General features: G+C 55.2%; 1 protein-coding gene across 1 annotated transcript in view; it reads left to right on the top strand.

The window, feature by feature from the left end:
* Positions 1 to 4,538: 4,538 nt before the first annotated feature.
* The window catches only part of LOC122369929, a 41,995-nt gene continuing 19,343 nt past the window's right edge, over positions 4,539 to 27,190 (top strand). The window contains exons 1-2 of the mRNA XM_043345104.1: positions 4,539 to 4,730; positions 24,203 to 24,357. Coding sequence (XP_043201039.1) covers positions 4,649 to 4,730; positions 24,203 to 24,357 — 237 coding nt within the window. The 5' untranslated portion in view covers positions 4,539 to 4,648. The remainder of the gene's footprint in view (positions 4,731 to 24,202; positions 24,358 to 27,190) is intronic.

Here is a 27,190-nt window from a genome sequence, read left to right as displayed (position 1 = left end):
CACAAACAAAATCACAATTCACATAATTTCACGTTCATTCAGACACACTGCAATACCCTTTTGCGATAAACTCGTGGGCATGCTCCGTAAATGTTTTCCCAGTTAAAGAACAAAGCAAACAGCGGCTCCGCGCGGCGCTGTCCGTTTTCGAAGAAGCACTGTTTATCGCTGGGTCGTGTTCCCCGGGCTGTTATTCTTCATGTATGAATAAACAGCGAGCTGACAATCACCATGCTGCACTGGATTTCAGGCACAGGGGTCTTTCGTCCGATGTCCAATTCGGTGAATATCGGACGGCGAGTACATATGAGCGCCGTGACCTTTCTTGGAAATGAGTACGCCCTGAGGGATTTAATACCAGTGTCAACTTTGCTTAAATTTCATATTCCTTTTCATCGCTCAAACGTCTATACAAATAAAAACAAGTAAAATTAAAGAGCATTCTTCAGCTTCAAAGGAGCCAGGGCCTTGACGAGATTGCACAAGGAGTATTACGGAAAATTCACCTCCGATAAAACAACAAAGTAACTATGTGTATAAGCTGGGCGTCGTCGTATCAAGATAAAACTAAACGTTTGGCGAAGCTAAAAATAGATATAACCTGGCTCAGGAGCCTCGATGATCCGACGCAACGAAGGATTCTAAGCCCGAAACACGCATTGCGGGCCGGCGTGGAACAGCGGGTGTTACCCTGCCGAAAATCCGCCGCACAGTTGGGCAGCTTATGCAAATCCGCCGGCCAAACAAGTGGCTGTCGGGGCAGCACCGTTTGGCGTTCGCCGACGGTGGAGGCGGTGCGTCAAAGTTCCGTCCTGTCCGCGTGACTCAGTGCCGGCCACCGGGCGTCACCAGACTCCAGACAGACAGACAGACAGACAGACAGACAGACTGTCGGACACTAGTGGCAACAGACCGCGTCACCGCCCGCCGCGCCGGCCGGACGGTGGGCGGACGGCGGGGCCCATTGCAGGTGCGACGGGTCACGTGACCTCAGACGGCCTGCGTGCGCGGCGACCCAGACACCGGACATCCCCCTCCCCCCCCCCGCTGTCTAGCCGCCACGTCACGCGGCTACGTCACCAAGGCCGTCTAGACAGTGTTTTTATGACGGGTGGTTGCGCGGCGGTGCGCGCTGCCGAGGGGCGCCCGTGGACGGGGGGCGGGGGGGGGGGGGAGACGCGCCCGCTCGATAGTTGACTGAACGGGTTGGATGCCGCGCCGAAACAGCTTGGGAACAAAGGAGTGCGTAACTTCTACCCGTTTGTTTGGTGCTATTTTACTGCTTTCATGACAGCAATTATTCATTGATCCGTTTCAATGTTCAATTACCTAAGTGTCGAATTTTCATATCCTCCCGAAATCCCCCTGACTTAGTTACTTATCTAATTACAAATAATGCAACTCTATCAACAGGCTAAAATATCATTGAAAGTTTTTGCAAAACGCCCGCTTTTAACGAAATGTTTTTCATGAAACCAAAATTTTACCGCAAGCTCCAAAACGAAAGCAATTATAACTAAGTATATGCATAACACAATACCTACCAATTAATTTTAAATGACTTTTTTCTAAATCGCACTAGGAACTAATTCGTCATAAAAGTTTTGTAGACAGAATTATCCACGTCAAACTCTCTATCCCAGATGTTTATTGTTTCTCTGTCTGTCTGCCTGTCTGTTCGTCACGCTTTTTCACTCCCTCGTCTCTCTCTCTCTCTCTCTCTCTCTCTCTCTCTCTCTCTCTCTCTCTCTCTCTCTCTCTCTCTCTCTCTCTCTCTCTCTCTCTCTCTCTCTCTCTCCTCTCTCTCTCTCTCTCTCTCTCTCTCTCCTCTCTCTCTCCTCTCTCTCTCTCTCTCTCTCTCTCTCTCTTCTCTCTCTCTCTCTCTTTCTGCACTTTTATTACAGCTTCCAAATACCCCTCCGTCTCTAGGTATCTCCGGCTCCAATCCATTCACCTGCAGCTAGTCCTTGCAGCTTTAGTACTGACTGCGGTTTTGTCCGTAATAGCCGGACGAGCTGTTTGTCTGGATGCGTGCCGTGTGTGTGCGTGTGTGCGAACCGTGCACCCTGCACTCTGCGCACTTACTGTGCCTCGTCCGGTGTTTGAGTGCTGGCTGGTGGTCCCAGCATTCAGAGGTCACGGTCACCCAAGGTCAGAGAATGCGGGTGGTGCCGCGCCGCGGCTGGGTAGGTCAGCCGCTCCTCCCCTGTTGACCCCGAACCACGGCGTGATGATGATGCTAGTGAGTAGTGACGGTTTTTGCCAACTGGGTGCAGGCCTAAGTCAGGTGCCCGTGTCTGAAAACAAGACAACTCATTCCTTTGAAAAAAAGTAGTGAAATACCCAAAAATAAGTGAGAACTCGATGAATCGAAACCGAAGTAGGTCACATTATCAGAATTAGTTTCCCTAAAAAATCTATTCAGCTTTCTACGGAAAACGTATACCAACTTACTTGCCTAGTAGATGCCTTTAGCCGAACTTATACTGCTTAGTACCCGTAGGTACTCGTGATAATTTATGGACGTCCGACCTCGATCCTAAAGGATCGTTTGACTTTTAAAACTTTTTTTCACATGGAACAGCCGCAGATGCAGTTACCTATATCTAGGATTGAAAGGCATAACCAAGAGTTCACTGCTCAACTGATTTCTTTAACGAATAAAAGAAGAATGAAATAAAACACTATGCCAGCCTGTGAACACGGAAGCACCTGAGGAACTACCAAGAACTTCATCATCTCTTAGCATTTCCCCCTTCCATGCGGATACACTCCACGTATGACGTAAGTATTTAGTCTGTCCGTGTCAGATCTGTAGCGGTGCACAGCGGGCCCGATTCCGCTTAGGGGGCGGCTGTTGCTTGCCGCCGTCAGTTCTGTTCTCGTCTGTCCGTCTTCCTCGGGCCCTCTCCGGTCCCGCCTGACGGTTCTCGGTACTTAGAGACCGTGCGGCGGCGGCGACGGTACCGGACGGAGCGCTCAGGGCTAATCCGTCCGACGGAACAACACAAAACGTAACGGTGCAGCGCGGCCAGACGTGTTGCCACGGAAATTGCACACCCAGCGAGCTGTAAATACACCGCACGTATGTAGAGCCGAGGCAGATCTCGTTCATACACTGACGGTAAGATAGTGCACCGCCAAGCCGGGTTCGTGTGATGTAAAAGCTGGTTTTCTGTGAGTGAGTCGTCGCATATTTTGCCAGCGCTGAAAGCCAGCTAGTTTCGGAGTAAACATTTCTTTGAAAGAGACTTATATGAATGGAGAAGTGCTTTGAGCGTGCCGAAACACGTGACTACGTGTGGTCGGACAATATAGTAAAATGCTGAACATACGATAAACGTGCTTTGGTTTTTATTCAACATGTATGTATGAATGAGGACCTTCTATGTCAACCATTGTACGCACCTACAAATTATTATGAAATAAAAATAATTTCTAATAGGCAGATATCTACCTATGGTAGGTATATATTCTCTATATATTCAATATAGGTGAACCTTATTTCATTTAGCTCAGCAAAAGTGGTAAACAGACGTTTCTTGCTCATTGGTTTTGATTTGTTTGATTCACCTCTAAGCAATTAGCAATTCATGTGTCTAATACATTACTTGATCATTTTCTACTAGGCATCGTAGCTGGTAACAGGGGTGAAAACAAGCATTTATTACATTACAAATTACAAACACCATCATAATGCCTTGTTTTGTACCTGTATCTCAGTAGATGATTCAAGTATTTTGAGATTCTACGGGCGTCACTTTCCGAACATTTTTGGGAGGACTAAGGAATTTAAAAGCTTTAAGTACCTTATGAAGCTATTTTTACCATGAAATCATCACAGCATCTTAAAATGTCGAAATTATTGGTAGGGCTCGAGGCTCGAGCCTTTGGTTACTGCATAAGACGGTACCCACGTGGGCTTACAAGGAGGCCCGTAGCGCTCAGCCACCTTGCTGGACGGCTTCTGGATTTATAAATGCTTTGCTTCTAAGATGTGTACCTACTTGACCTTTGTACCCCTTCTTACTCAGGCATTTATGTCCGAAAAATATGCATAAATAGACGAGAAACACTTTATCTGCGCGGAATTCGTCGAGTACCGAAAGCGGCTGCCGAAGCACCTGACCTGCGAGCAGGCTTTCACCCTTGTGCGGCATCCTCACGTCGACGGGGCCGGGGGCTCCTAGGGCAGAGGCAGATGTCACCAAGGGGCACGCCCGAGCGGCCAGTTTCACCGGCGTCGCGCGCCCGGGCGGCGGCCTTTACGCAACGATCGATGCCGCGTCGCCACAGCCGCCGTCTGGTCGTCTGGCCGTCTAGACAGGACCGCACGCATAATGGCCGACGGGGCTGCGTGCCGCCGGCCGCCGCCGCCAGTCGCGCTTTACGACCGCGCGCCGGCCGTTTTTGCGCTCCTCCCCGCGCCGGCCACCGGGTTTTTGTGCGGCGACCTGTCTGGAGTTCACCTGGCGGCAGACAGCCGAACTAGCCGGCCAGCTCGGTCGGGGCGTCTGCGCCGGCCCGGCCTCAGTGGCGGCCGGGCGCGCGAGGTGGTGGACGGGAGGAGTGCTGCTGGCTCCGTGGTGAGGCTGCGACTGCGACCCCCGATGTGACCGTGTCGCCATCATGTGTGCTGCGGACCAGCATGCCATTCGAATCCCCGGATCTGGCGAGAAACGAGTCAGGAAGCCCTCCGCAAGCCGTGCACAGTTTGGATGCGCTGTCAGGTAGGTACGGGTGAGAGACGGAGCCGCGCGGCCCCTTTCCGGCCTCCCCGTGCAGCGGCGCCCACAGCCGCGTCCAGTCTGTGCCGGTGCCGCCGCAGTCGACAGGCACGCCCCATACTGCGCCGCAGTGACAGGCCGCCCTGTGCAGTGGCCTTGGCGGCCTGGCGGGGTCACAGCCGGCCTGCAGCCCGGCCGGCCCAGTCGCGCCCCGAATGTATACGCCAGTCTTGGGAGCTCGGCTGGGCAGCCATGGCCCGCTCCCCCGCCGGCCGGCCGAGCTGCGGACGGCCATCGTCACGGCCGTCCAACCCGGCCGAGCCTCGGCGACGGCCGCTCCGTGACCCCCTCCCTCCGCCCCCCCCCCCCTCCGCCGCCGGCGGCGGCGGCCGCCCGGGCCCAGACGAAGCGCGGCGGCGGCGGCGGCGGCGGTGGTCCCGGCTCCAGCGGGCACGTGGTCGTCTCCTCCAGCAGCTGACGCCATCGATCAGGCGGCTGCACGGCGGCGTGCTATTGAGCTGGTCGCCAGCAGGTGCCGTCAGCCTGCCGTCAGACACCGGCCCAAGGCCGCCCGACGCCCAGTCGGCGCCCCCGCCCCCGCCCCCGCCCCGGCCCCGGCCGGCACCCGCCCTCCCTCTCGCCCGCCGCCGCCGCCGCCCGGCACTGCGCCCGGATGGCGAGACCGGGCTAATGGCTGTAAAAAATATGGGTCGGTGACGGGGCCGATCTATTTTTTGTGCGGCTTCGAAATCTCGTGCTGCTTTCACGCTGGGAGCCCTTGGTAGCTGTGTGTCCACATAGCGGTGGCTCCAGCGCTGGAGAGGCTGGGGAGCGAGAGAGCAGACTGGGAGAGCCGAGAGGTCAGGTGGGTGTCAGTCTGGGTAGCTTCTAGCTGAGTAGATTGGGTATTCATCGAAGGAGGGAGCTACCTAAGTGGCGGCTGTTTTCGATACGGGAAGGGTAGGTATGGTGGAATTCAGAGACTAGCTACGCCTTGCTAAATTGCGGTGAAGGCAAATCGTAACAAAGGAATATTCGTTTCAGTTTGATAAGCCGTGTTTTATGCCAGCGAATTACGGGATGACTTATTATAATGTGTTGATTTAACTACATTCTTTATATTTGGCCATTTCGGCCCTCCAACCAGGGTCCAGGCAACGGCTGTGGTAAATCCGCCAAATTCCAACAGGTTGAACGGGATAAGGGAGATGCATTGCATCTATATTATAATCCCTTGGCTATGTCAGGTGTGCCTCGATATTGAAACGGATACTAACAACTCCAGGCTCTTCAGATCTAAGTTTGCCACTATACGTATTCCCCTTCATGCAGATGAATGAATTACTTCAGACTTCGCATAGATAAAACACATTTAACGACAGCCCATTGACCTTTGGGTCATGTATCCGCCTTCCGTTCTGATAAACCTTTCAGTAGCGTTCCAATACAAATCTGAGCGGCTGGTGGTGATAACTTTTGATCTGGGCCTGCCCAAAGTGTAGAGTTTTTTTTTTCTTGGTTGTGCCCCCGGCGAGGTGCACCCTCGGGGAGGGTCCGAATCAGATTTGCCGGTTTCGGTGGCACACAGACTCACGTCTGCTAGCTCCGTGAGTCTGTGTGCCACGGAAAGGAGGATTATTGATTTACCCAAAGGCGACCTCTATGCTCGGTGCCGTTCGCTGTGGTGTCGCGACTGTTGCAACATTTCCTTGCTGGAGTCGACCGATGGGACCATCGCACGGCCCTACAGCGTCGGCGGTGTCCCCGCTGACCGCGGAAATATAATTATCTATATTGGTTTAGTAGGTATGTCTTGCTGTATTTTGTCTCCAGATGGATGTTTTAGGGTCGGCACCGGTGTCTGCTGAGTCACTAGCTGAACTGAGGTTACAATGACAGGTAAATAATCACCAACACACAGGAAAATTGTCTCAGACGTCCCGCTAAAAATTATAGGCCTGGCTGGCCGCATGCCGATGCCACTGCCTTCTGGTCGAGACAGGTAAACAACAATAATTGCCGACGGTAAAATAACAACGGTCATTGTCGACGGGCCCGGAATAGCGTGATGCCCCGGCAGGCGTGACATCCGCGCCGGTCACAGATGTCTCCGCCGACTGGGCAGGGGGTGCGTCTGCACCGTCGCCGGGCGCGCCTTCCGCGTCTATCGTCGGCTCGGAGCGCTGTTTGGTCCCCGGTCAGCAGAAGAGGGAATGGCCGGGGAGTGGTGACCGATTTTGCACCAGACCGTGCACCGATACAGACGTCTCGAGGCGATACCCCCGGGAAAGGACGGTGTCTGCACGGACACTTCGATCTAAGACAGACAGAGGAGGAAACTAAATCGTTTTGTCGTGTAAAGCGTGGTGTCCGAAGGCAGTTTCTTCCGTTTCTTCTTGGGCGGATCGCTTCATGCATGCTTTGACCACCTTTCCTAAGGCAGGCACACAAATACTATTCAGTATTTAGTTACTGTGCACACTGAGGCGAAATGGTAAAAGATATACCTTATATACCTATATATGTATTACCAAAGTCTTCCGCATTTCAGCGTAACAGGAAAGATATGAAGGAAGTTCTTGTCATTTGGAATATTATTGCGGCATTGTTTAGGATCATATAAAATAAAATTTCTGAGCAAGGTAACATATATATTTATTTTTTATGTCCGCGGGAACATGAATTTGCGACGAGTTCAGGAGACGTTTCAGACGGTTCTGCGAAGTTAACTTGTGTACCGGAAATTGTAAGAATGAAATATAGTGTCGTAAACCGAAGTAAGTCTGATGCTAAAACATTTTATGTGTCAGCGTTCGTGATCGATTTCCTCTGACAGTAATATAAAGCTTGTCCCCGTGGCAAATGGGATGAAGAATATTTCGCTCCTGACGATGGGTCCCTCAGAATCATCCGCGCTGGCAGAGGCTATCAAATCTCATCGAGTTCATTCCGATCAGAATATCTGCCCGGCGCAGTCAAGCTTGCTTCGCTCGCAGACGGTTGACGTCTTTATGATGTAATCTTCCCACGTCAGTTTCTTCCCTACATTTCACTTGGAAATCTGGCTCCGTTTCATTCAACTTGGCTGCTCGGTTGCCGTCGCTGCCATGGCCGCCCACCCACACATTCGGCGCAGCTGTGCCTGTTCTCTGGGACTGTGGCGCAGTGGGGCGGCGCCTGCACCTCCTCAGATTCATTCATTGAAACTGGGAGCGCGCCGCCGCCCCTGGCAAACTGTGAGAGGCCTGAGCAGAGGGGTTACAGCGGCCGAGACCCTGCGGGTGTGGTGCCTCCACAGGGCTGCCGGTCGCACCCCGAGTCCCACAGGGAGGAGGGCCCCACAGATCCGGCGCTACCAAAGTTGCCAGACGGCCCGCTAAAGTTACCCGACGGGCCGCCAAAGTTGCCAGACGGGCTGGCGAGAATACAGTCCAGGGCGCGGCGCACAACTTCGCGATCGTGTCCAGCTGTGAGAACGCCTGTGGCATTTCTCTGGAGGCACCGGGTGGCATGGGCCGCCGGGACGGGCCTGCCGATGAGGCCCGCCTGCCGGAACTGTCATTCAATTTCGGCTGTCATTCAAACTTCATTCAAACTAGCCCAGCTTATGTAATTTGGCGTCGAGCTTGTTACGGTGCTTAGAAGAGTGTTGTTGATTGTTGTTGCAGCATGCTTGCTTTGATGTTGATATGCAACGTTGTCTGTTGTTTAATCAACTGTCAGATTTCGACAGAATTCCTGCATCTCCATTTGAAATGAAATTATATGGCTGCGTGTGTTGTCATGTGTCAATGATTGAGCATCCAGATGTCAAATGAAGCCATGAAGCCAAACGATGCAGTTTTGTTGTGGCAAGCCATTTTTGCTTCAGTCAGGAGCCGTCCTTGATTAAATGAATTAACGTATGAAACAAAAGGAATCCTGTAAAAGTAGCTGATGCAACGTTTGCCGTCTCAAAGTCAACCTCAATACAATAGAGATTGTCGATGAGTTTTGCATTGCATTATTTTAGATTATTTATTTACGAGCTTAAATTGCAATTGACTCTGCAGGTAGGAACTGAATTGCTTATTTCTTCATAAATACTCTAGAGGACTTAACGAAGGAAATTCCATGTGTTGCGTAGTCACCATGACTTTCCGTATTCCGTTGCACTAATTTTCATTATTTATCGCTCTGGTCACTACCTTCAGTAGCGCTGCGCCGCGTGCTAGTTCATCATCATCGAGCTCGCTGTGGCAGGATGCGGTTTCTGACGGCCTCACTTCCCCGTCGTGCAGTAGCTCCGAAGGCAAACAGCTTTCTCAGCCGGCAAACGCTGCTCTTTCCCGACCTTTTGCGGAAGCAATTTGCCGGGGCTGTGCACAATCGTGGCGTAATTAGCCAAATTATGGGTGCATATTAAGTGGATTCATATTATCCCAGATTACCTGCGGCTGTTGTCCAACCTCATTTCCTGTTTGGCCGAGTGTGGCTGCAGCGAGAAGCACTGTGTGCAGTGTCGGCCTGGCGGCCGCCGTTGACCTCTGACCGGCCGGGTTGTCTGTCACGATGGGCGTCACAACATGACCCGGTGACCTCGGCTGGCTGCCGGCTGACCCCGCAGCCCTGGTGAGACTCACCCGTCACCCGCCTGCGTCAGACGGGCCGGCCGGTGTCGGATGGGGCGGCAGACGGGATGCAGGGCTCTGACACGGCCCCACCGTCCCGCAGCACGGGTGCTGGTCGGTCTTATTTTTTTTTTTTTTTTGTGCACCGCCTTAGCGGATGCGATGTCTAATTGAAGATATTGGGAAGACGTGCGCTTGAGAATGTTTATGCCTTAGTATGCAATTGAAAGCATACTGCATAGGCTGTTTTTCAGTTGATATTTTATATGCGTCTACCGTTGTACATTATTATGCATTTATTTCGACATCATTTCAGCTCCACTTGTCTAGTCTCCTCTTTGTCCAATGTCTATCCCGCCCTTGTCGTCAGCCGGCCATCCTCCTCTGTCTCCTTTTCCCCTTTCCTCCCCCACTCTTCAGTCGTCAATCCGCCACCCCCCCCCCCCCGTCCCTCCCCCATCCTCGCTGGCCGCGGCGCCGCTGGTAGGCCGATGGCCGCCGCATAGCCCCAGGGCAGCTCGCCAGACGGCTGCCGCCCGGGGGCGCGGTGCGTGCCTGCCGCCTGTCTGACCGCCCTGCGTGCCGCTCGCTGTCGCTAGGCGGACCCGCGGACCGCGCGCGGGCGGCGACACGCCTCGCTTCCACTGGCCGTGAGAGGCAGACGGTACGGGACGGCACGGCACGGCACGGGGTACGGACGGAGCGGCCGCCGCCTGCGGCCAGTCGCTGGCCGGCTGTCTGTCTGTCTGCCTGTGTGTGTGTCTGTCTGCGTCGGCTGTCGGCCGTCGTCGACGCTGGCGGCGGCGGCGGTGGCCGTGGAGGGTCATTGGCCGGCGGTGGCGGCGGCACGGCGCGTGCGTGCAGCCTGCAACCGCCTCCGAACCCCCTCCCCCGTCCCTCCCCGTCCCCCGGCTGCGCGCACGTGACCCCGTCTGCCTCCAATGTCGGCTGGCAAGGCTGCCGCCACGGCCGTTCGGCGGTGCTCGCTGCGGCGCCGGACGGTGAAGGGGAAATACAGGGATCCTGGCCGGTCGGAGGGTCTTTCCAAGGACTGGTAGGAAGTCAAGCGGTCCTGTGCCTCGAGAGGCGGTGTCACGGGTTAGGCAGTAGGAACTAGGCAGCCTCCTTCAGCGGACGGTGGTGATGTGGCCTGAGCTCGTGGTACCCCGGGTGCGAGTTACCTAAGTGTGGAACTACCCAGCGCCCAGCCGGCCGGATGACGTCACACCACGGCCAGTGCCGGCGCGGCGGGAGACTGGCCGAGATTTTGGCATGGTCTTAACTTGGCGAAGAGGCATCGGACGCCAAACTTCTGCTGCAGCTATTAATCACATTTCATGCGTTTCTTCCATGTGTATGAGCTATCAAGTCCTTCGAATACCTAATGTGTAGGTGAGCGTACCTGCATTTAGCAGTGTGTGCTATGCTATGTGGATGGGCACATCCGACAGTCGACACACTGCGCAATGGATTCCGATATTGCTTGGCTGATTCTGGCTTTGTGTCTTCGAACGAACCATTGAAAGGGAGGACGTCATTTTTAAAGGTTGTTAGGTGCACTCAAACGTTTTAAGATAAGCAACTGCTGATTGAATTTCTGGCGAGGGTTGGCGGAACGCTCTGTTTACAAATGAGTATCTACCTACCTAGTACCTACCTGCAGTGGCAAATAACTGGGTCGCGGTCAGTTAGGCATGATTCACGAAGTCCCTTATCTTTTATTAGACTTATTAAGCCCAATGTGCAACATTTGCGTCTTTTCGCGTTGTATCGGGTAGCAAATTGAGAAAATCTGCTTCTTCTCCACAGCCCTCAATTCAAGAAACCGTCCTTTTCCTTATCGCATCATTCCAGAACATAATTTTCAAACATGGGTATCTTCCCCACAAAAAAAACTGAAGCAGTTTCCTTCGGCTCCAATGCGCCGCTCGCCCAGGGAGACGGAAGTGTTATATTCTCGGCGGTCCAGTCTGCATTCTGCAGCACACTCAAACTTGGCGGACCCCCAGCGCACGACTGAACGATTCGTATTGTTGTCGGAGCGACTGTAACAATTCACTGGTGGTTTCGGAATAATTAACAGGCGGCGCAGCCCAGTGCCTCTTACAATAAATTACAGTGGCGAGTGCACTATTGCAGAGAAGAAATGGATTGAGCAGATGCCCAACCTCGCTGTATTATCAACTAAACATTAGGTACGCTTTACATTTTAATCAGGCAATCATGTAAACAAACGACTTGCGAGTTGCGACCCTTCCGCCTTACATAACTCGGCAGAATTCCCCTGAGTCGGCTAAACACTGGCGGTCGCAGGGGGGGGCCACGGGGGCCATGGCCCCCCCTTTGGTGCTGAAAGGTGGGGCCATACTTTCTTTTGGCCCCACCTTTCAGATCGAACAAAAGTCCTAGAAAGCTTTTTGTATGTTTCATTTTCTTTCTCGCGCCATCAAAGAACGTAAATTTCACTCATGAGTGGGCTCAGTTTCGCATTCTGTCAATTTGGCGGTCAGCGTCGCTGGCACCGATTCACGAGTATGGCCGGATCTTATATGGAATATCAGCGTGGGTTTACTTAAGGCTCTCGTAGGCCCAGCATTCAGCAATGGCTGGCATGAGACCCTCTTCGGCAGTGGCGGGTGGGCCCTGCTAAAGGAGATTGGCTCCAAGACACTAAAGTAAGACCTCATGGGTTGGTGCTGTGCACCTCAGAAGCCCGGTGGTGATGCCGTATGCCGGCTTGGTTTCTTAAGGATTAGCGTGGGACCTTCGGGGCCTGCATAGAGTTTGCCTGAGCTAGTATGTAATCTCAGAGGCATGTGTGTAATGTGTACACATGGTGGCGGTCGCGACTCGCGGGGGGCCGGGGGGGGGGGGCATCAGGGACATGCCCCCAAAGGTCAATAAAGGGGGCCATCATATCATTTGACCCCCCCCCCCCAAACAACCAATGGGCCCCCATATAGGTGTATGGGGCCCTGGCAATTATTCGTTCGTCACGAGGCTAAAAAAACACGCCAAGCTATTAATATAGCTCCCACACCGGTCTTTGAGCGTCCTACACTGACCTCTGAGGGAACTTCAGTGGCGGTCAAGCGCCCACGTTGACCGCTAAGAGCCTACATCAACCTCTGAGGCCCCACATCTGGCCTATGAGGGCCCCTAACCGGCCTCAGGGGTCCCAACCGGCGTCTGAGGGTCTCACACCGGTCTCTGGTGGCTTTATTTCTGTCTCTGGTGTCCCAAGACGAACCTTTAGGTGCCAATAAGGGCCCCACACTGGCTGCTGAAGACCCGATGCGGGCCTCTAAGGGTCTGCATTGGCCTCTGAGGAGGGCCCATCTTGGCCTTTGAGGGCCCTCTGCTGGCCTCTGGGGTCCAACGACGGCTCATGCCGGTCTTTTAGGGCCCCACGCTGACCTCTGAGGGCCCGTGTTGGCCTGTAATGAGTAAGGACCCACATTAGCCTCTGAGAGCCCAACTCGGTCTCTGATGGTCTCAAACTACTGGCCTTTGTAGTTTGCAGGCCATTTACTGGTCTCTGAGGGCCCTAAACTGGCATCTACATGAAAACATACATGGGTGGGTTTCTGAAGATCAGAGGGCTCACGCGACACGCAGTCTCCGGCACAGCCTTACGTTGGTCCTGATCGAGATTGCTTTACGTCCTGATGGTCCCGCGCTGATTCCCTCATATTTCGACGTCGGGACCCCATGAGCCGGTGTGGGTCCTGGGGCTGGCAGAGACTGATGAAGTCCTTAGGGCTCAGGGCCAGTCTTTTTAGCAGTAGGACTAGGCAGGTTGAGTGAGCCCCAACAGAGCCGTTGCGAAGCCCCGCAGGAGTCGCGCGCGGCCCTCAGATGCCGATTCTGAAAGCTCGGAACCTGTGGGGGTCTCCAGAGGTCGGTGTACCTACTCTCTCCCGCCGCCACACAACTAGGTACCTATATGGGTAAATGTCATAGTCTAAAAATGCTCTCTGGGTTTCACATGCTTGTTCAAAGCAAGAGGTATCTGTACTTTTTAGCAAGAGGTATCTGTACTTTTCCGAATTGTTTTATAGTGGTAAGGTCATGAATCCGCGTGCCTGACCTTCCGGTATACCTATGCTACACCGATCCGTCGTCATGGTGCAGCGGCCCGACCGGTGGGCACACCGTGAGACGGTAAATGGAACTGGTGATTTTGCCTTAAATTGAGCTCAAAGATTTCACGCAAGAATGAGATGGATGAAGCAAAGTAATGCCAACTGTGCGGCGCCTCGTGGACGTAAAAAAATTAGCCGATCACCCCCCCCCCCTCCCGGTGACGGATAAATGACAAATGTTATGTCCCGCGAGTGTGACTTTGGCCCCCCCTTTTGCTAGCGGCTGCGACCGCCAGTGCGGCTAAACTACACTGCATCTCCTTACACCTTAAGTATTTTACAATTTACCACTCAGCTATGCAACAGGCTTATAATTCACTGCTCAAGTCTCAACCCCTTTTTCCCTATCATCTTTTTGGCACCGTCAATCGCCATCTGCGCTGCCCACTGTCCAGCAAATACTCCGGCCGTCTCCAGTTCTCTGGCAGGGGCTTCCAAACTCAAGCGAACTCGCCGAAGTTTCGCCATTCAATGCGCAGGATCTGTACAATTGAGTTTGAGAGCCTCTGGGTTGGCTCGGCGCGCCTGCGCCGCGCCGTTGGTCTGGCCAAGTACGCGAGTGACGTCATGCTATAAGCGTCATCCCCCGACCAAAGTCACCAATCAGAGCCCTAGAATCGACTTGTAGTTCCACACTTAGGTAACTCGCACCCCGGGTGGCTGGTCCGTCACTCGTGGGTTGGTTGTGGCTGTGCCCAGTTTGTTGATCTTGCGTTCAATGCAGCGGGGAGCGCTGTTGCGTCAAGACTCCTCTGGCCTGCGCCTGGTGCGGTAACTTTTTGTATTGCCTGTTCTGTCTGAAAATAGCTGCTCGAGTGCTTTTGGCGGTGTATGTGATGTCTGTGGGCCGGGGCGGATATCCGCTCTTGAGTCGGTGCTTGTGATGTGTGGTAGAAATCTGCGGGGTTATGTAACGGCTGCCACCTTCTTTTCTATTTTTATTTCTGTGTTGACCGCAGGACATCCCCGTTAGGCTATAACAGAAGCGTTGAAACATCTCGAATCGAACAAGCCAAGCAGCAGGCGGACATTTTTAAAACAAAGGCTTCTCGAACTTCGATACCGAAAAACCCTTCCCGTCTTTCTGTCTTAATTTACGACCCAGTCAACCTATGTCATATGCATGTGAAGCTAATTTAAATATTTTTAATGCTTCCATCTAAAGCTGGTGGCATATTTATAGCATCTCAGGTACCTTGTCCGCCCCTGCTGAGGCCGGCGCCGTCTGGAGGCCGGCGTTTATATTTAACATATTAATATCACAAATGCCTGCAGCGAGCGAGCGATGGCGGCGGCGGCGGCGGCGGCGGTGCTGCACGCCCGAGGCCGACGCACCCTCTGACCGAGGGCTACAGCTGACGTGGCTGCCGCCGCCGCCGGACCCCCCCCCCCCCTCCTCCCCCGGCCGGTCCCCCCTCTTCCGGGCCAGACAGTGGCTCCAGCCGTACCGCGGCTGACACAGCTCTGGGGCTGTCCGACAGCCGAGCCGTCCCAGCTCCAGGTAGAGTGTCGGCGAGCGACGGGGGATGGGTTGGCTGGGGAGGTGAGAGGTAGTGGGTAGACGGATTTCGGTAGCTTAGTAGATCAGAATTTAGATGGGTTGGATCAAGCTTTGAGCTGAAAGAGGGAAGGGTGAACCCTCAGCTCAGACAACTCAGAGAAAACAGACAAATCAGCTGGTAGCTGCGCCAGCGAGCTGCTTGGCTCGTTCCCCGTCTGTCACCCTTCTCCCTCCCTTCGCCCGTCCTCCTCAGCAACAGAGCCGTCGCGACGTCGTCCGGTTGTCCAGCCCCGGTCCTGTATAGCTGTCAGCCCGTCCGTCCGGCCGTCCGGGCTGTCACTGTAATCTGGCCTTTCTTACGACACCCGTGGTCGCGCAGTGTTTATATCCGCCCTGTGCCCCTCCGTTCTCGGCTCGCCGGCCTGCACTGCTCATGAGCCGTCACTGGAGGGTCTAGTCGAGCAAAACCCTGGACAGATGTCGTGGGTCGTCGCCAGAGCTAAACAGACTGAGCTCTGTCCTGTTGCCATCGGCATGGCAAACACTGGGGTGTGTTATGCCGCGATAAAAACAGCTTGTGAGATTCTGTGCTCTATGATGCTCCTTTAATGGAAATTGCTTTTGATAATGTTACATAAGCGTTGATAAATCTTTAGCTATTATGTCGTAACTCAGCCAGTGTAGACTGTAATGACACATTTGCCATATTTCTTACCAGGGTGACCTGAATCGAACGGTGCAGTTCTTCGGAGCAGGCGTCTGATCAATAGAATTTCCAGCCGCGCGGCCTTGCTTCCATCGGACGACGCGATGGGGGTGGCGTGTTTTTGGGCCTGTACAATGCCAGAACATGGTGTGTCGTGTCCGCACCGCCGTGTAGCGGCTGGTGCTGGCGTCATGCCGAAAACGCCAGCGCCGACAGGCCCCCGCTGACGGCTCTTCTTCAACCCTTCCAAGCCACACTGCCGAGCCAAACGATATGTGTGCAGAAGCTCGAGCGCTTCGTGATGGGCTTGCAGTTAGCGCTGGACCTTTAATTCTCACTGGCAGCCTCGCGGCTCAATTCACGCAGCTGTTGTTCTTCAGACGCAGTCGGGTGAGTTGAGCCCATGAGTTGAGCCAGAGACAGCCAGACTGGCCCTCTGCCCTCTGTCTGGGTCGGCACTGGTCATACCCCGCCTGCCCAGCCCTCCGGCCGGCCGGGCCATCCATCTGCCGTGCTGCGGGGGCCGTAACTGCGACCAGCCGACGCTCGGCGGCCGTTTCCACCGTCTGCAGACACGGAAAGCCGCCTAGAGACGCGGCCGCCTACCGGGAACTGGGGCCCAACTTTGAGAACCCGTACCGTGTCCGAGCCACCAGACTGGTAATTAGTGGCTGGCGGCCGGCGAGCACGCGCCTCCGGCACCGGCACGGGCCGACCGGCCGTGCAGCGTGGCGCGGCACCGTTCCGTTCCGTGTCCGCGGATTCATTTCTGCGAGTGTTTTGCGACTGATTTTCGTGGAGGTGATTGAGAAACCTGTAGGGAATAGCCTCGTGTCAGACGATTGTTTTGACGCCGTTTTATAATTTGACGAGTTGTGTTCGTGAGGGGAGTCAGATTTCGTCGTGATTTGAACGTTACTGGACACTGTGTCCTGTTCCGTGCAGTGATATTGGTGCCTCGCCTTCAGGTCTGTAGCTTCAGCTGGGAGCTTCGTAGCATAGCCCCGCGCTAGGAACCGGGTGCCGTATTCTGGGTGATTCAGGGCTTCACTCGAGTCTTAGTTTTGGAGACTCCGTGTAAACGCTTGCAAACCCGAGAAGACTCGGCCTGCCCGTGCCATGACTCCTCAAACTCCCTGAGGCCCTGTGTTGATGACTCTGGTCCTGACTCGGTGAGAGAGTCGCGAGTCCGGAGCACAGCTGGGGGCCGTGAGCGAGCAACAGGGCCAGCTGTGAGTCACGTTTGCAAGCCTGGCGTCTGACGTCACACAACCGTCGACACGGAACCCCTATGGTATCCATAACAGATTCACAACAGCGCCGAACCCTGCTGGCACCTAAAGTGCTGCCGGCCCCGCCCCGGCCAGCAGGGCTTCATGATGGCTCATCGGATGAAAATTTGCATCAACAAGCTTTCTTGCCTCGTGTTCGGCCGTCATTTTTTGTGGAAATTCATGCCGTTCACTTGTATTTGCAAAACCGCAATGTTTTATTGCAGTTCCAGGTGCTCTCGCTTCCCAACACATGCACACATTTTCCAGGAGTGCACAGTCACATAACGTGCCGTTTTACATGAAACGGCGTGAGTTTGCATCTCTAATGGTGGTGAGTTTGCATCTCTAATCGGCGCGGCGCCGGGCGGTGGCGTGCCGTCCGCGACCGCTCCTGCGGTGTCGGCCGCCGTTCGGCTGGCTCACTGCCAGCCACCACAGCATAATCGACCGCTTCAAATATTGAAATGTGCAGGCGGGCGGCGGCGGCGGCAGCGGCAGCAGCAGCCCGCTGTCTGGTGTTGCACCTCGACTGGGCGCTCCGGGCGGCGGCGGTGGAACGAATGTCGGCGCCGGGAGTCGGCGCTGTCCCAGGCGGAGAGACGGAGACGGTCTGCCCCGCGGCGGGAGCGCAGACGGGCCAGCGCCGGCGCGGACCACTCGGCAGACAGACAGAGCGGCTCGCCGCGCCGTGCGGTCCACGGAGAGACTGGGCGGAGAGACTGGTCAGGCAGACTGGTGGAGAGACAGACTGGGCGGAGAGACTGGGCGGAGAGACTGGTGTATGACAGACAGACAGACTGAGCGAACTGACTGGGCGGAGAGGCTGGGCGGACAAACAGATTGAGGTGAGAGACTGGGCGGGGAGACGGTCAGACTGGTATGGGACAGACAGACTGGATGTAGAGACTGGTCAGAAAGTCGGATATGCTGGTTGAATAGATTGGTCGGACTGGAGTGTGCAGCAGAGGGAGGAGCTGAAAACGGGGACTGTTGTGGCTCGAGGGTGAATCGCAAAGTGGCGTGTCAGACAAGCCGACTCAACAAACTCCAGGGAAATATGTGAGTCTTTCTAAAGTTATCGACCCTCCTTACGCGAGGCTGTGTGCCGAATCTTCACCAGCTAAACATACACCATCACCAAATGACCAACCTCCCGTCCTGTCCTGGCTCAGTCTGTGCCCAGACGCTCAACAGTCCCGTGGCGACCGCCCCCCCCCCTCCCCCTCCAGACGGCGGCGCAGACATGTCGATCTTTCCTCAGCCGGACGCGACGGGCGGCTATTGGTGCCGCTGAGGACGGCCGCGGCCCGCCGCAGAGCCCTGATCCTCCGTCTGGGCCGAGCTCAGACGACGGCGGCTTTTAGAGGATTTTCTGGGCGTCACTAGACGTCTCAGCAGCTAATTTGGTACATCCCGGTGCCGTTTAATGTTAAAATGCAAGGCTTATATATTTTTAATATTTTTGTTGAGAATGTGTCTGTCCGTGGATGTGGTCAAGACCTCTGATTTTTACCGCGTTCCACTGGGACACGATTTTTGCCCTTAATTTTATCTTTGTGTATTTTCTGTTGAAGCAGTCTGGCCAAGTGACCACGTCTTCAATGGAGTCTTGACAAGATGCACTATTTTTTTTTCGGCTGTTTTTCCTGTGCAGCCTTATATCATTGAGGAATCACCTTTATCAGTGACGTGAATGAGGAACGCGGACGTTCTGACTGGACCCAAAACCACCAGCGGTCACCAATGAGAGGAAAACGACCTGGGATGACGAGCCAGCTGATAAATAACGAGCTTTGGTGAATAACGGACGACCCTGTTGTCATCAGATGCAGACAGACGGTCAAACGCCCACAGTCGGGGCCACTGCCCGCGATGGCCCCCTACATTAGCGAGACAAACGATCGTTGCCGCGTCACAAAATCTATGACGGATAAGTTTCGAATAGAAACTTAATCTTGTGTGGCAAATTGAGCATTTTGCTTTGTCTGACCGCCTTCGTGCAGCTCCGTGCTATGTTCTCACTTCCTAGCACTACTGGGTGCAGCAGTGCAGCTCCGTGAGCGAACAGCGCTGACCGGAGCCACCACCGCTGACCCTGCCCGCTAACGGCCCGCCAGACAGACGGATGTCCCGCCCGCTGACAACCGGAATGGCTGCCGGCAGCCGGGGCCGTGACTAGCTGCGCGAGATGTCAGCCGGCCGGCCCGCACAAAACGGGCACGGTAGACAGTCTGTGGGCCGCAGGGGTACGCCGGACTGGCGCAGAGAGTGACCGTTTGACGGCGGATACGGCGGCTGGACGGGGATGCCCAGGATTGACAGTGTGTGGAAGGTATGGCTAGACTCTACAACGGATGGACCAAGGCATGGAGTGGGTGGACTTAGGGCAGGCTAGTGCAGGCCGACATGGGTCATATGTGGACCTAAGGGGCGGCGTGCCGGGCACTGGGCGGCACTTGTTACTTTGATTACGGTCGGGGTTTGCGGGACCATACCGGCACGGTCCGTTTTGCGGTCGCGGCTCGCTTGTTTACCGGGCTAATTGCTGTCGTCCGGCAACTCTGAGTCTGCGGGCTGGGCGCTGGCCGTGACGCGTCACAGCACGAATCACATGTTCGTGTAACCCTCGACACGCCTTGCCAGACAGACTCCCCCTGTAAGACTGCCGACAGACGCCCTCCTGCTGAAACTGCTTTGGCCTGCTCCAATCGGCTCGCTCCGTTCCCAATCATGGACTGGGCAGAGTTACCTTATCGAACCGCAGACGGCTGACCTGAGAGGCTGGGGAGAGCCACCGGCACGAACTGTCATACGGTCAGACTGTCTGACTGTCTGACTGTCTGACTATCAGACGGCCAGACGGCCAGACAACTCGTCGGCCGACGGGAAGCCGCGCCCGCCGCTGCCGGCGCCGTCAGAGAAAGTCTGATTGAATCTCCTTGACGGCTGAGGCTCTCCAGCTGCTGGGGTGGTTGCGGGCAGCCGCATGGAGTGACTCGGTGCCAGCTTCCAGCGCCGTGCAGAGCTGCCGGCCATGTCTGGGAGGCTGGCGGTGAGGGAGTGGCTGGCCCTCGGCGCGCCGCCGCCTCCGCCGCCGCCGCCGCCCGGCCTTGCCCCCAGCCGCGGCGTCAGCTGGGCAGCCGCTCGGCCGTCTCCGCCCCGTCGAGCCCCCCAGGGCGGGGGCGGGGGCGGGGGCGGCCGGCAGACAGGGGCGGCACGTAGTCGAGGCGGGGGCGGGGGCGGCAGGCACGTCTGGGTCGACATGATCGATATGGGAACGTCTGATCGCCGAGTTTTGCCGTTTTCCGGTGAGCGCGACACGGAGTCGATCTGTTTGGTCATTTTTCTTGTTGCTGCAACATACTCCATTATCAAAGCCGGTAAAATATTAATCAAAATAAACCGGCTTGTAAGATTGTTGCGACACACCGTCTGGAGCGTTATCTAGGCGTCTGTCTAGACGGTTGCGGTCGGACGGACGGGCGCGTTTCGCAGTTTCCTGGATCGGCCGTAAGACGTCAAAGCTGACCGTCAAGCGGTTTAGTTCCACACCTCTTCCGCCTGTTCTCACCGAACTCACAGCATCTTGGACAATACGGTGGACGAGGCCTCTGCCGATCCAGCAGGAGCGCCAGACATGCAGACCAATAAAACGACCAGCGACGGCGGCGCACCGACTGACCGCGCACTGTCGGCTCCTCTCTCTCTCTCTCTCTCTCTCTCTCTCTCTCTCTCTCTCTCTCTCTCTCTCTCTCTCTCTCTCTCTCTCTCTCTCTCTCTCTCTCTCTCTCTCTCTCTCTCTCTCTCTCTCTCTCTCTCTCTCTCTCTCTCTCTCTCTCTCTCTCTCTCTCTCTCTCTCTCCGTCGCTCTCTCTCCCTCCCTCACTGACTCTCTCGCCGTTGCTCTCGCTCTGTCTGGCTCGGTGTCGGTCGCAGTCTGCTGCGGCGGATAACGACTCGCGTGGCGGCTATACGCGATAAATAATCGTGTAATGACTATTATTATCTGCCAACGTACCGGCTGTACCGCGGGAGCCGCCCCTTGTCGGATTCTCTACCTGTCTAACCTTCTATACCTTGCCCTTTATCCTTTTTACGCGATCTGTCTTTTATCGTGTCTTTCTATCATCGCACAAGGTGACATGGATGCTTGGAATTTCGGGGATTTATAAAATATAACGGGATATATGGCAACTTTTTGGACGGTTATGTCGTAACAACTTTATTTTTTTCACTTGATAAAGTTGTGTCTATTCTACTTATGAAAAAGCTGTATTGAGAGAACTGGTTGTAACTCAGGTCTCTTTTTTTAAAGTAACGCAGTTCTCGGTGTGAAAAAGACGACGAAAGCATTGGAATTGGTTATTGGACACAGTTTTGAGCGGATAAATGCACACAATCAAACACCATCTCTATATTACTAGCCGCCTACCTACCACATCCCCCTTTTTCTGCAGTCAAATGCTGCATAATCCACTGGTCCGGGCTGATTTTTGTCGTATATTCGGCGGTCGTCGACAGTACTCGAGCTTTGTTGCATGGCTCTTTACCAATTACCCTTTATCAAGGGTCTCTTTTTGTCCAGGTATTGAGCGGTAGTTACCTACTTTTATGATAAAATTATAGCTGACTGACGGGAGCTGCTTTATGGCTCTAATTTTGCTATATTCTAGCAAAAATAAGAAAAGTTAACCAATGCTAAACTTTGAACAACAAAACCTCTTCAGTCGCTCGCTTTTGGCGGCACGGCGCTGATGCCCGAGGCAGAACGTTAATTATTTGCCGCCGCATGCACGGTAGCGTCTGGTCTGTGGGCCATTCGGGAGTTACGGCAAATGAAACCCTGCATAATGCGTGTTTTCACCGCGGCTGTGAACGGCGGCACAGCTGTGAGAGCGCGGCACAGCAGACCGTGCGGCGCCGGCGAGCCCGAGCGCTACCGGCGCGCACCGCCGCTTTTTGCCGCCGCGGCGCCCAAGGCTGGCTGCAGGCGTGCAAGGTGTGCTGGTATAGGTACATACAACCGGCGGCGAACGCCCGGACAATGGACCGACAGCGAAAAAATCGCCGCTCCAACAGCAACACTGTCCGCTCGAATCTTGATCGAGGATGAAAACTGTAGATGATTTGATAGCGCCAAGATCCTGGGAATAACTGGACTGTTCTGAAAAATGCTGCCTCCGCTTTCTGTTGCGATTATGAAAGGGGGAACGGCGGGGCGTCGGTGGTGGTAAAGACGTCCCGGAAGGGTGGAACATGTCACAGCTGGTGTGGAACAATCCTAGATCTCAAAAGACTGCTTTGATAGCGTACCTGGCTGGGTTTCGGCTGTGACGTCCGCTCCTTCCGCGCCAACTCGTGATCCGTCTGCGATTTGTTTGCGAGTCGTCTGCGATCCTTTCGCAATCTGTCTGCAATCTGTCTACGATTAGTCGCGATCAGGCAGGTGTGCACTGAAGTGGACGCTGCACGGAGGGGGAGGGGGTTAGGGGGTGGCTATTGCCACGCTAGTCCAGCTCCACCCACGCCACAGCCTCTTCCGCCCAGCTGGCCGGTCAGAGCGTCGAGAGCCTTCCACCACGGCTCTCCATGAGCTAGTACACTCGGGGGCAGAATGATGTTCCACCACTCCCTACCCATCGGGCGATCCCATGGCTCAGCACTGGCTGCTGTCAGCGTTGCCTGCCCTCAGCACTGCTCAGCACTGCATGCCAGTGCCAGTGCTGCCAGTGCTGCCACTGGCAGCAGCCAGTGCTGAGCCATGGGAGCTCGATGGGTAGGGAGGGAGTCGTGGAACATCAATCTGCCCCCGAGTGTACACAGCGCTCACGGTTCTGTTGGCGTTTGAAGTAACCGCCAGACCGCAGGCAACGGTGGCCCATGCAGCTTCCGGCGGACGTATGGAAATCAGATGCAAATCGGGGCGGTGCAACAACGGCAGTGGCGAACCAACATGCGCTTCCAGTCGCCGAGCTTCGTTGCCATTCTGAGGAGTTGAAGACGAGGATTGTGTAGCATAGTTTCACCTCCCTACATAGCGGCAGTGGAAAAGGTTAGCATGGCGGAAGTCACTCAACTCATGCTGTTGTTGGTTGCCGGGGGAGGAGAGTGAAATTCCGGCGTTTGCGGAAGAATAAGGGACAGACAGATGGTCACTGAGTGACGTCATTGACTGGTTTCAGCGTCTGTGGCACTGTCGAATAGTAAGCGAAACAGGAACTTACATTCAGGTGATGTGATGATGCGGGTGTGCGAATGTATTTTCACGATATTTGTTGTTTGATTACAGGCTTGGATTAATGCGGTCCTTGACGGATTCCTTTTCATTCAACTAGCTTCCTACATGTGCTTAAATGATGAAATTATTTACCCGGCATATTTAGCTGAGTATGCAATGTTGGCATAACCTTACGAACCTTTCGCTAACCAATAACAACCATGTTGACATCTACATACCCTCACTTGTTTGCTGGCTGCCATGCTCGTGTGTGGACGTTAGATATCGAGATATTTCGGCGAATGTGGTCAGGGTTCTTTTCTTCTATAATTTCTGATGCTCCTGACCATTCTTTTTATTTCTTCCCAGTTCCCTTTGAACGTTTACATTATCATAATGCACCGAGTCACCGAGTACGTGTCGTGCTGCTTTTGCTGATACTCTTTACCAAGAATTTTGTTATATTTTGAAACAATGGGGCACCGGGCAACGACAGTGGAAAACAGTGTATTTTGTGGATCATTATGAAAAGTTCGATGGTTTTGCTCGGGAAATCCAAGAAGCCTTTGTAACTCATGAGTCACGATAGGTTGTCTGCACAGTCTACATCTCACAATCTGTAGCATAGGTGTACTGAGCAACTATTGTCTGCAAAACGTCTCCAAAAGAGACGTTTTGCAAAGAGACCCGCAACGGGACGGAACAATGTCGGCGACATATAGAGTTCGCTTGTTCACTAACCAACACTGACTAGCCTGTCCTTTTACAGTACCTACTACCTTTACCTCCCATTTAATATGTGAAAGTTTTGCAACCACTTTTTACTATAAAGTTTTTAGTTTATAGTATAAACGTGCAGACGTTGCGCTGATGTTTTGTTGATATGCTTCTGGAATTAATACGATGTTTATTGGCGATTCATTTTATGCAACCGGCTTTTACCTTTATCAAACTGTTATCTATGCCGTAATACTAAAGCTTGTTTTCTGTCAGACTGACGTGTGGTGTTGTGCGCTGTTTCAGTGTCCTGCCTGCTGGGATCCGTGTCTGCCAGTGTTCTGCTCCTGATTGGTCTCTCTCTGGTCTGCGCTCGCCTATTCAGGATGGTGGTTGCCAGCTGGTGTGATCGGCCCGCCACCTTGGTCGGTCAGACACCGTGCCGGCATTACCTGCTCCAGGTCAGTCTGAGGTCACAGGTCACTCGCTGACCGGACTGGGTCGTACACGGGTCACCCGCTGACCGGAATAGGGGTCCAATAGGCCACTTGCCGACCGGGACCCGCTGACTGGACAAAGGTCACCCACTGACTGGGCAGAGGTCAGAGAGGTCACCGACTGACCGGGCAAGGGTCACGGAGGTCGTGTGGCTCCATATGGGTCGCGCAAGGGTCAATTGTAGGTGACGACACTGACACTGAGTGAATCTGCTAGCTATGGCTGCACAAATGCGCATTGCATGACGTATGTATGTATGTCCACACAGACGTTATACAACGTATACAAATAGTCCGGTGGTTCGAGAGAAATCGTGTCATCCTGCTGGCGAAATATACCTACGCCGTGGACTATCCACTGACAAGGCCGACCGGTGCAGTGGCTAGCGCCGGCACCCCTCGCCCTTTTCAGTCTGTCCGCATTACCGCCCACATACTCGTGGTCCGTACCGCATGGCCTCAGCGCTCAGCGGTGCAAAGTCTCAGTAATCAGGCAATGCTGACGGAGAGCCGTATTACTACAGCCCCCCCTCCTCCCCCGGCCCCGCTCGGAGGCCCGGGGTGGGACTCGGTCAGCCCCCGCCTACGCGGTTATCCGGTCTGTGTTTGACATTACTCGGGCATCCGCCGATGGCGCACAGAAGTCGTTTGTGCGGCCTCTGGGGTCAGACGGGCGGCCCTCAGTCGGCTGTGGGGGGGGAGGGGTCTGTCACACAGTAGGGGTCTGTCTGGCCGACGGCGGCGGCGGCAGCGGCGGCGGCAGAGGTCATTGACCCGGCGCGGGCCGGTGACCCAGTTTCTGCCGCGCGGCGGCCCGCGGCTCGTGATCTATGGAGGCCAGACGAGCGTCTGTCGCCGCCGCTGCCGCGCCTGCCGTTGCCACAGCCCGATGTGCGGAATTTTTACGGTCGTCTGCGTCGGTGTCGACGGCGCCTCGTCGGTCCCGATGTTGCGGCCGCGCGCGAAGGACATCTTCCGGGCTGGGTGCGAGGCAGTGGCGGCCGGCTGGGTCGTTTCCGAGGCCAGAGCTGGCTGCGACGAGGTCAGGCTGCCACTCTAATAGCACAGGGCGCCGAGCGAAAATCAATGCGACGCGCTGATGACATGTGATGACGAAGAAATTTCCCCGAACGGCGGAAAGTTTTATCGGTAGCGTGTTTGATCTTGGGCTGAAGGCTGTGTCGTGCAATTCGGGAAGTCTGCGGTGTATGTTCGCGTGTGTAGTGTTGTCTCGCTTTCCTTGTCTCCAGAGTATGGGGTAACGCGACACTGCACCAGCATACTGAGATACGTTTTCTTGACCATGTGGCCTCATAACTATAAGATAGCGGTCTTGCGCACCATTAGGTAAGCATTCGACAACTGGAGCGGCGAAGCGCAGGTCAGGTGCTTTTTACTGCCTCGTTGCAGAACAAATTAAATCCCCCATGAAATGAGTGCGCTCGGCGGTTATGACTGGACCTACGCCCATAAGTTATAAATACGTGCCATTATTGCGAGCTTATTACGTTCCACCTTGGTAACAGCGCTCAGGACTGGCCAGTCGATTCGACGAAGGCGCCGCGGTCGTGATGGCTCTGAACGTCCGGGCTCTCCCGCACCAGCCCAGCCAGTGACCACCAGCCGCCGGCGCCCGGCTGCGTGGATGCGCTAATGTCGCGCTCGCTTGGCGTTACCAGTAATGACGTCTGGGTATCGGCGGGCCTATTTCGGGCAGCTCGGTGGTCGTAGCGTGTCGCGCTGCCGGCTCGTTTGCGGTAGCACCAGACGGCCGTCGCCTGGGGCGCTTCGGACGCCGGCCTTGCGTCTCGTCTGGACGGTAAACACTTCGCGGCGCGCCGCCCGACTGGGTGTCTGGACGACTGGACTGGGCAGACTGGACGACTGGACTGAACAGACTGGACGACTGGATAGTGGACAACTGAACTTGACTCGAACTGAACGGCTGGATTGCGGACAGGACGACTGAACTTGCGAACTGTACAACTGGTCTTACTTCACGAATTGGACGGTCTGAAGGAGTTAAGCTGTGACAGAGATTGTGGGACGAGAGACGAGAAACTGCGCCATACAAGGTTCACGGTATTACCTTACCTCCTGCCAGACTTATGTCAGTCTCGTATGCGATTTCCGTGTTCGTCTTTCCTGTAATCGAGCTGCCTTCCTCAGAAAGCTTCCGTCAGCCTTTCCTTCTCAGCTTCCCCTGTTTCTCGAATGTCTTCCCTCGGCTCTCCGTTGCATCACTCCTGCAAGCGGAGCTCTGTGGCTCGGCCTCACCAGCTCGCCCTTTGCCTGCCATATCTCGGTCGTCTGAGGCCCCGGCCGGCGGCGGCCGCCCACACCAGCGGCCGCGGGCGGCGTGTCGACCGGCCGTCTGTCCCGAGCAGACAGGGAGGCCCCGCGCCGCGCCACACGGGACCGGCTGGCCGCTGCACCGGCCGCTCGCACGACTGAGCGGGGATTTCCGCCGCCCGCTCCGGACCGCGCCGTCTGTGGAGCGCGCTGCGCCGCGGCGGCTGTCTGCGGTTTGCACGATATCTGCCTCCTCTGGAGATGGGGGGGGGGGGAGGTAAGAGTCACCCCGGCCGCCGGGGGCGGGGCTGTCGCGCCGGTGCCGCACCCGCCCCTGACGGCCGGCCGCGCTCCAGGCGTCGTGACGTCAGAGGTGACCGCCGCCAGTGACGTCATGCGGCTGGATGACGTCACTACAGCGACGGCGGCGGCGGCGACGACGTTTGGGGGCCGGTCCCGGCCGGTCCTGCGGCGTGCTGCCGGCGCACGATCGGCGTCCGAGAAT

Source organism: Amphibalanus amphitrite, unplaced genomic scaffold (assembly GCF_019059575.1).
Source record: "Amphibalanus amphitrite isolate SeventyFive unplaced genomic scaffold, NRLGWU_Aamphi_draft 000034F_arrow, whole genome shotgun sequence".
Classification (NCBI taxonomy): Eukaryota; Metazoa; Arthropoda; class Thecostraca; order Balanomorpha; family Balanidae; genus Amphibalanus; species Amphibalanus amphitrite.
The sequence above is the reverse complement of the archived record's forward strand: the minus strand, read 5'-3'. Positions and strand labels throughout refer to the sequence as shown.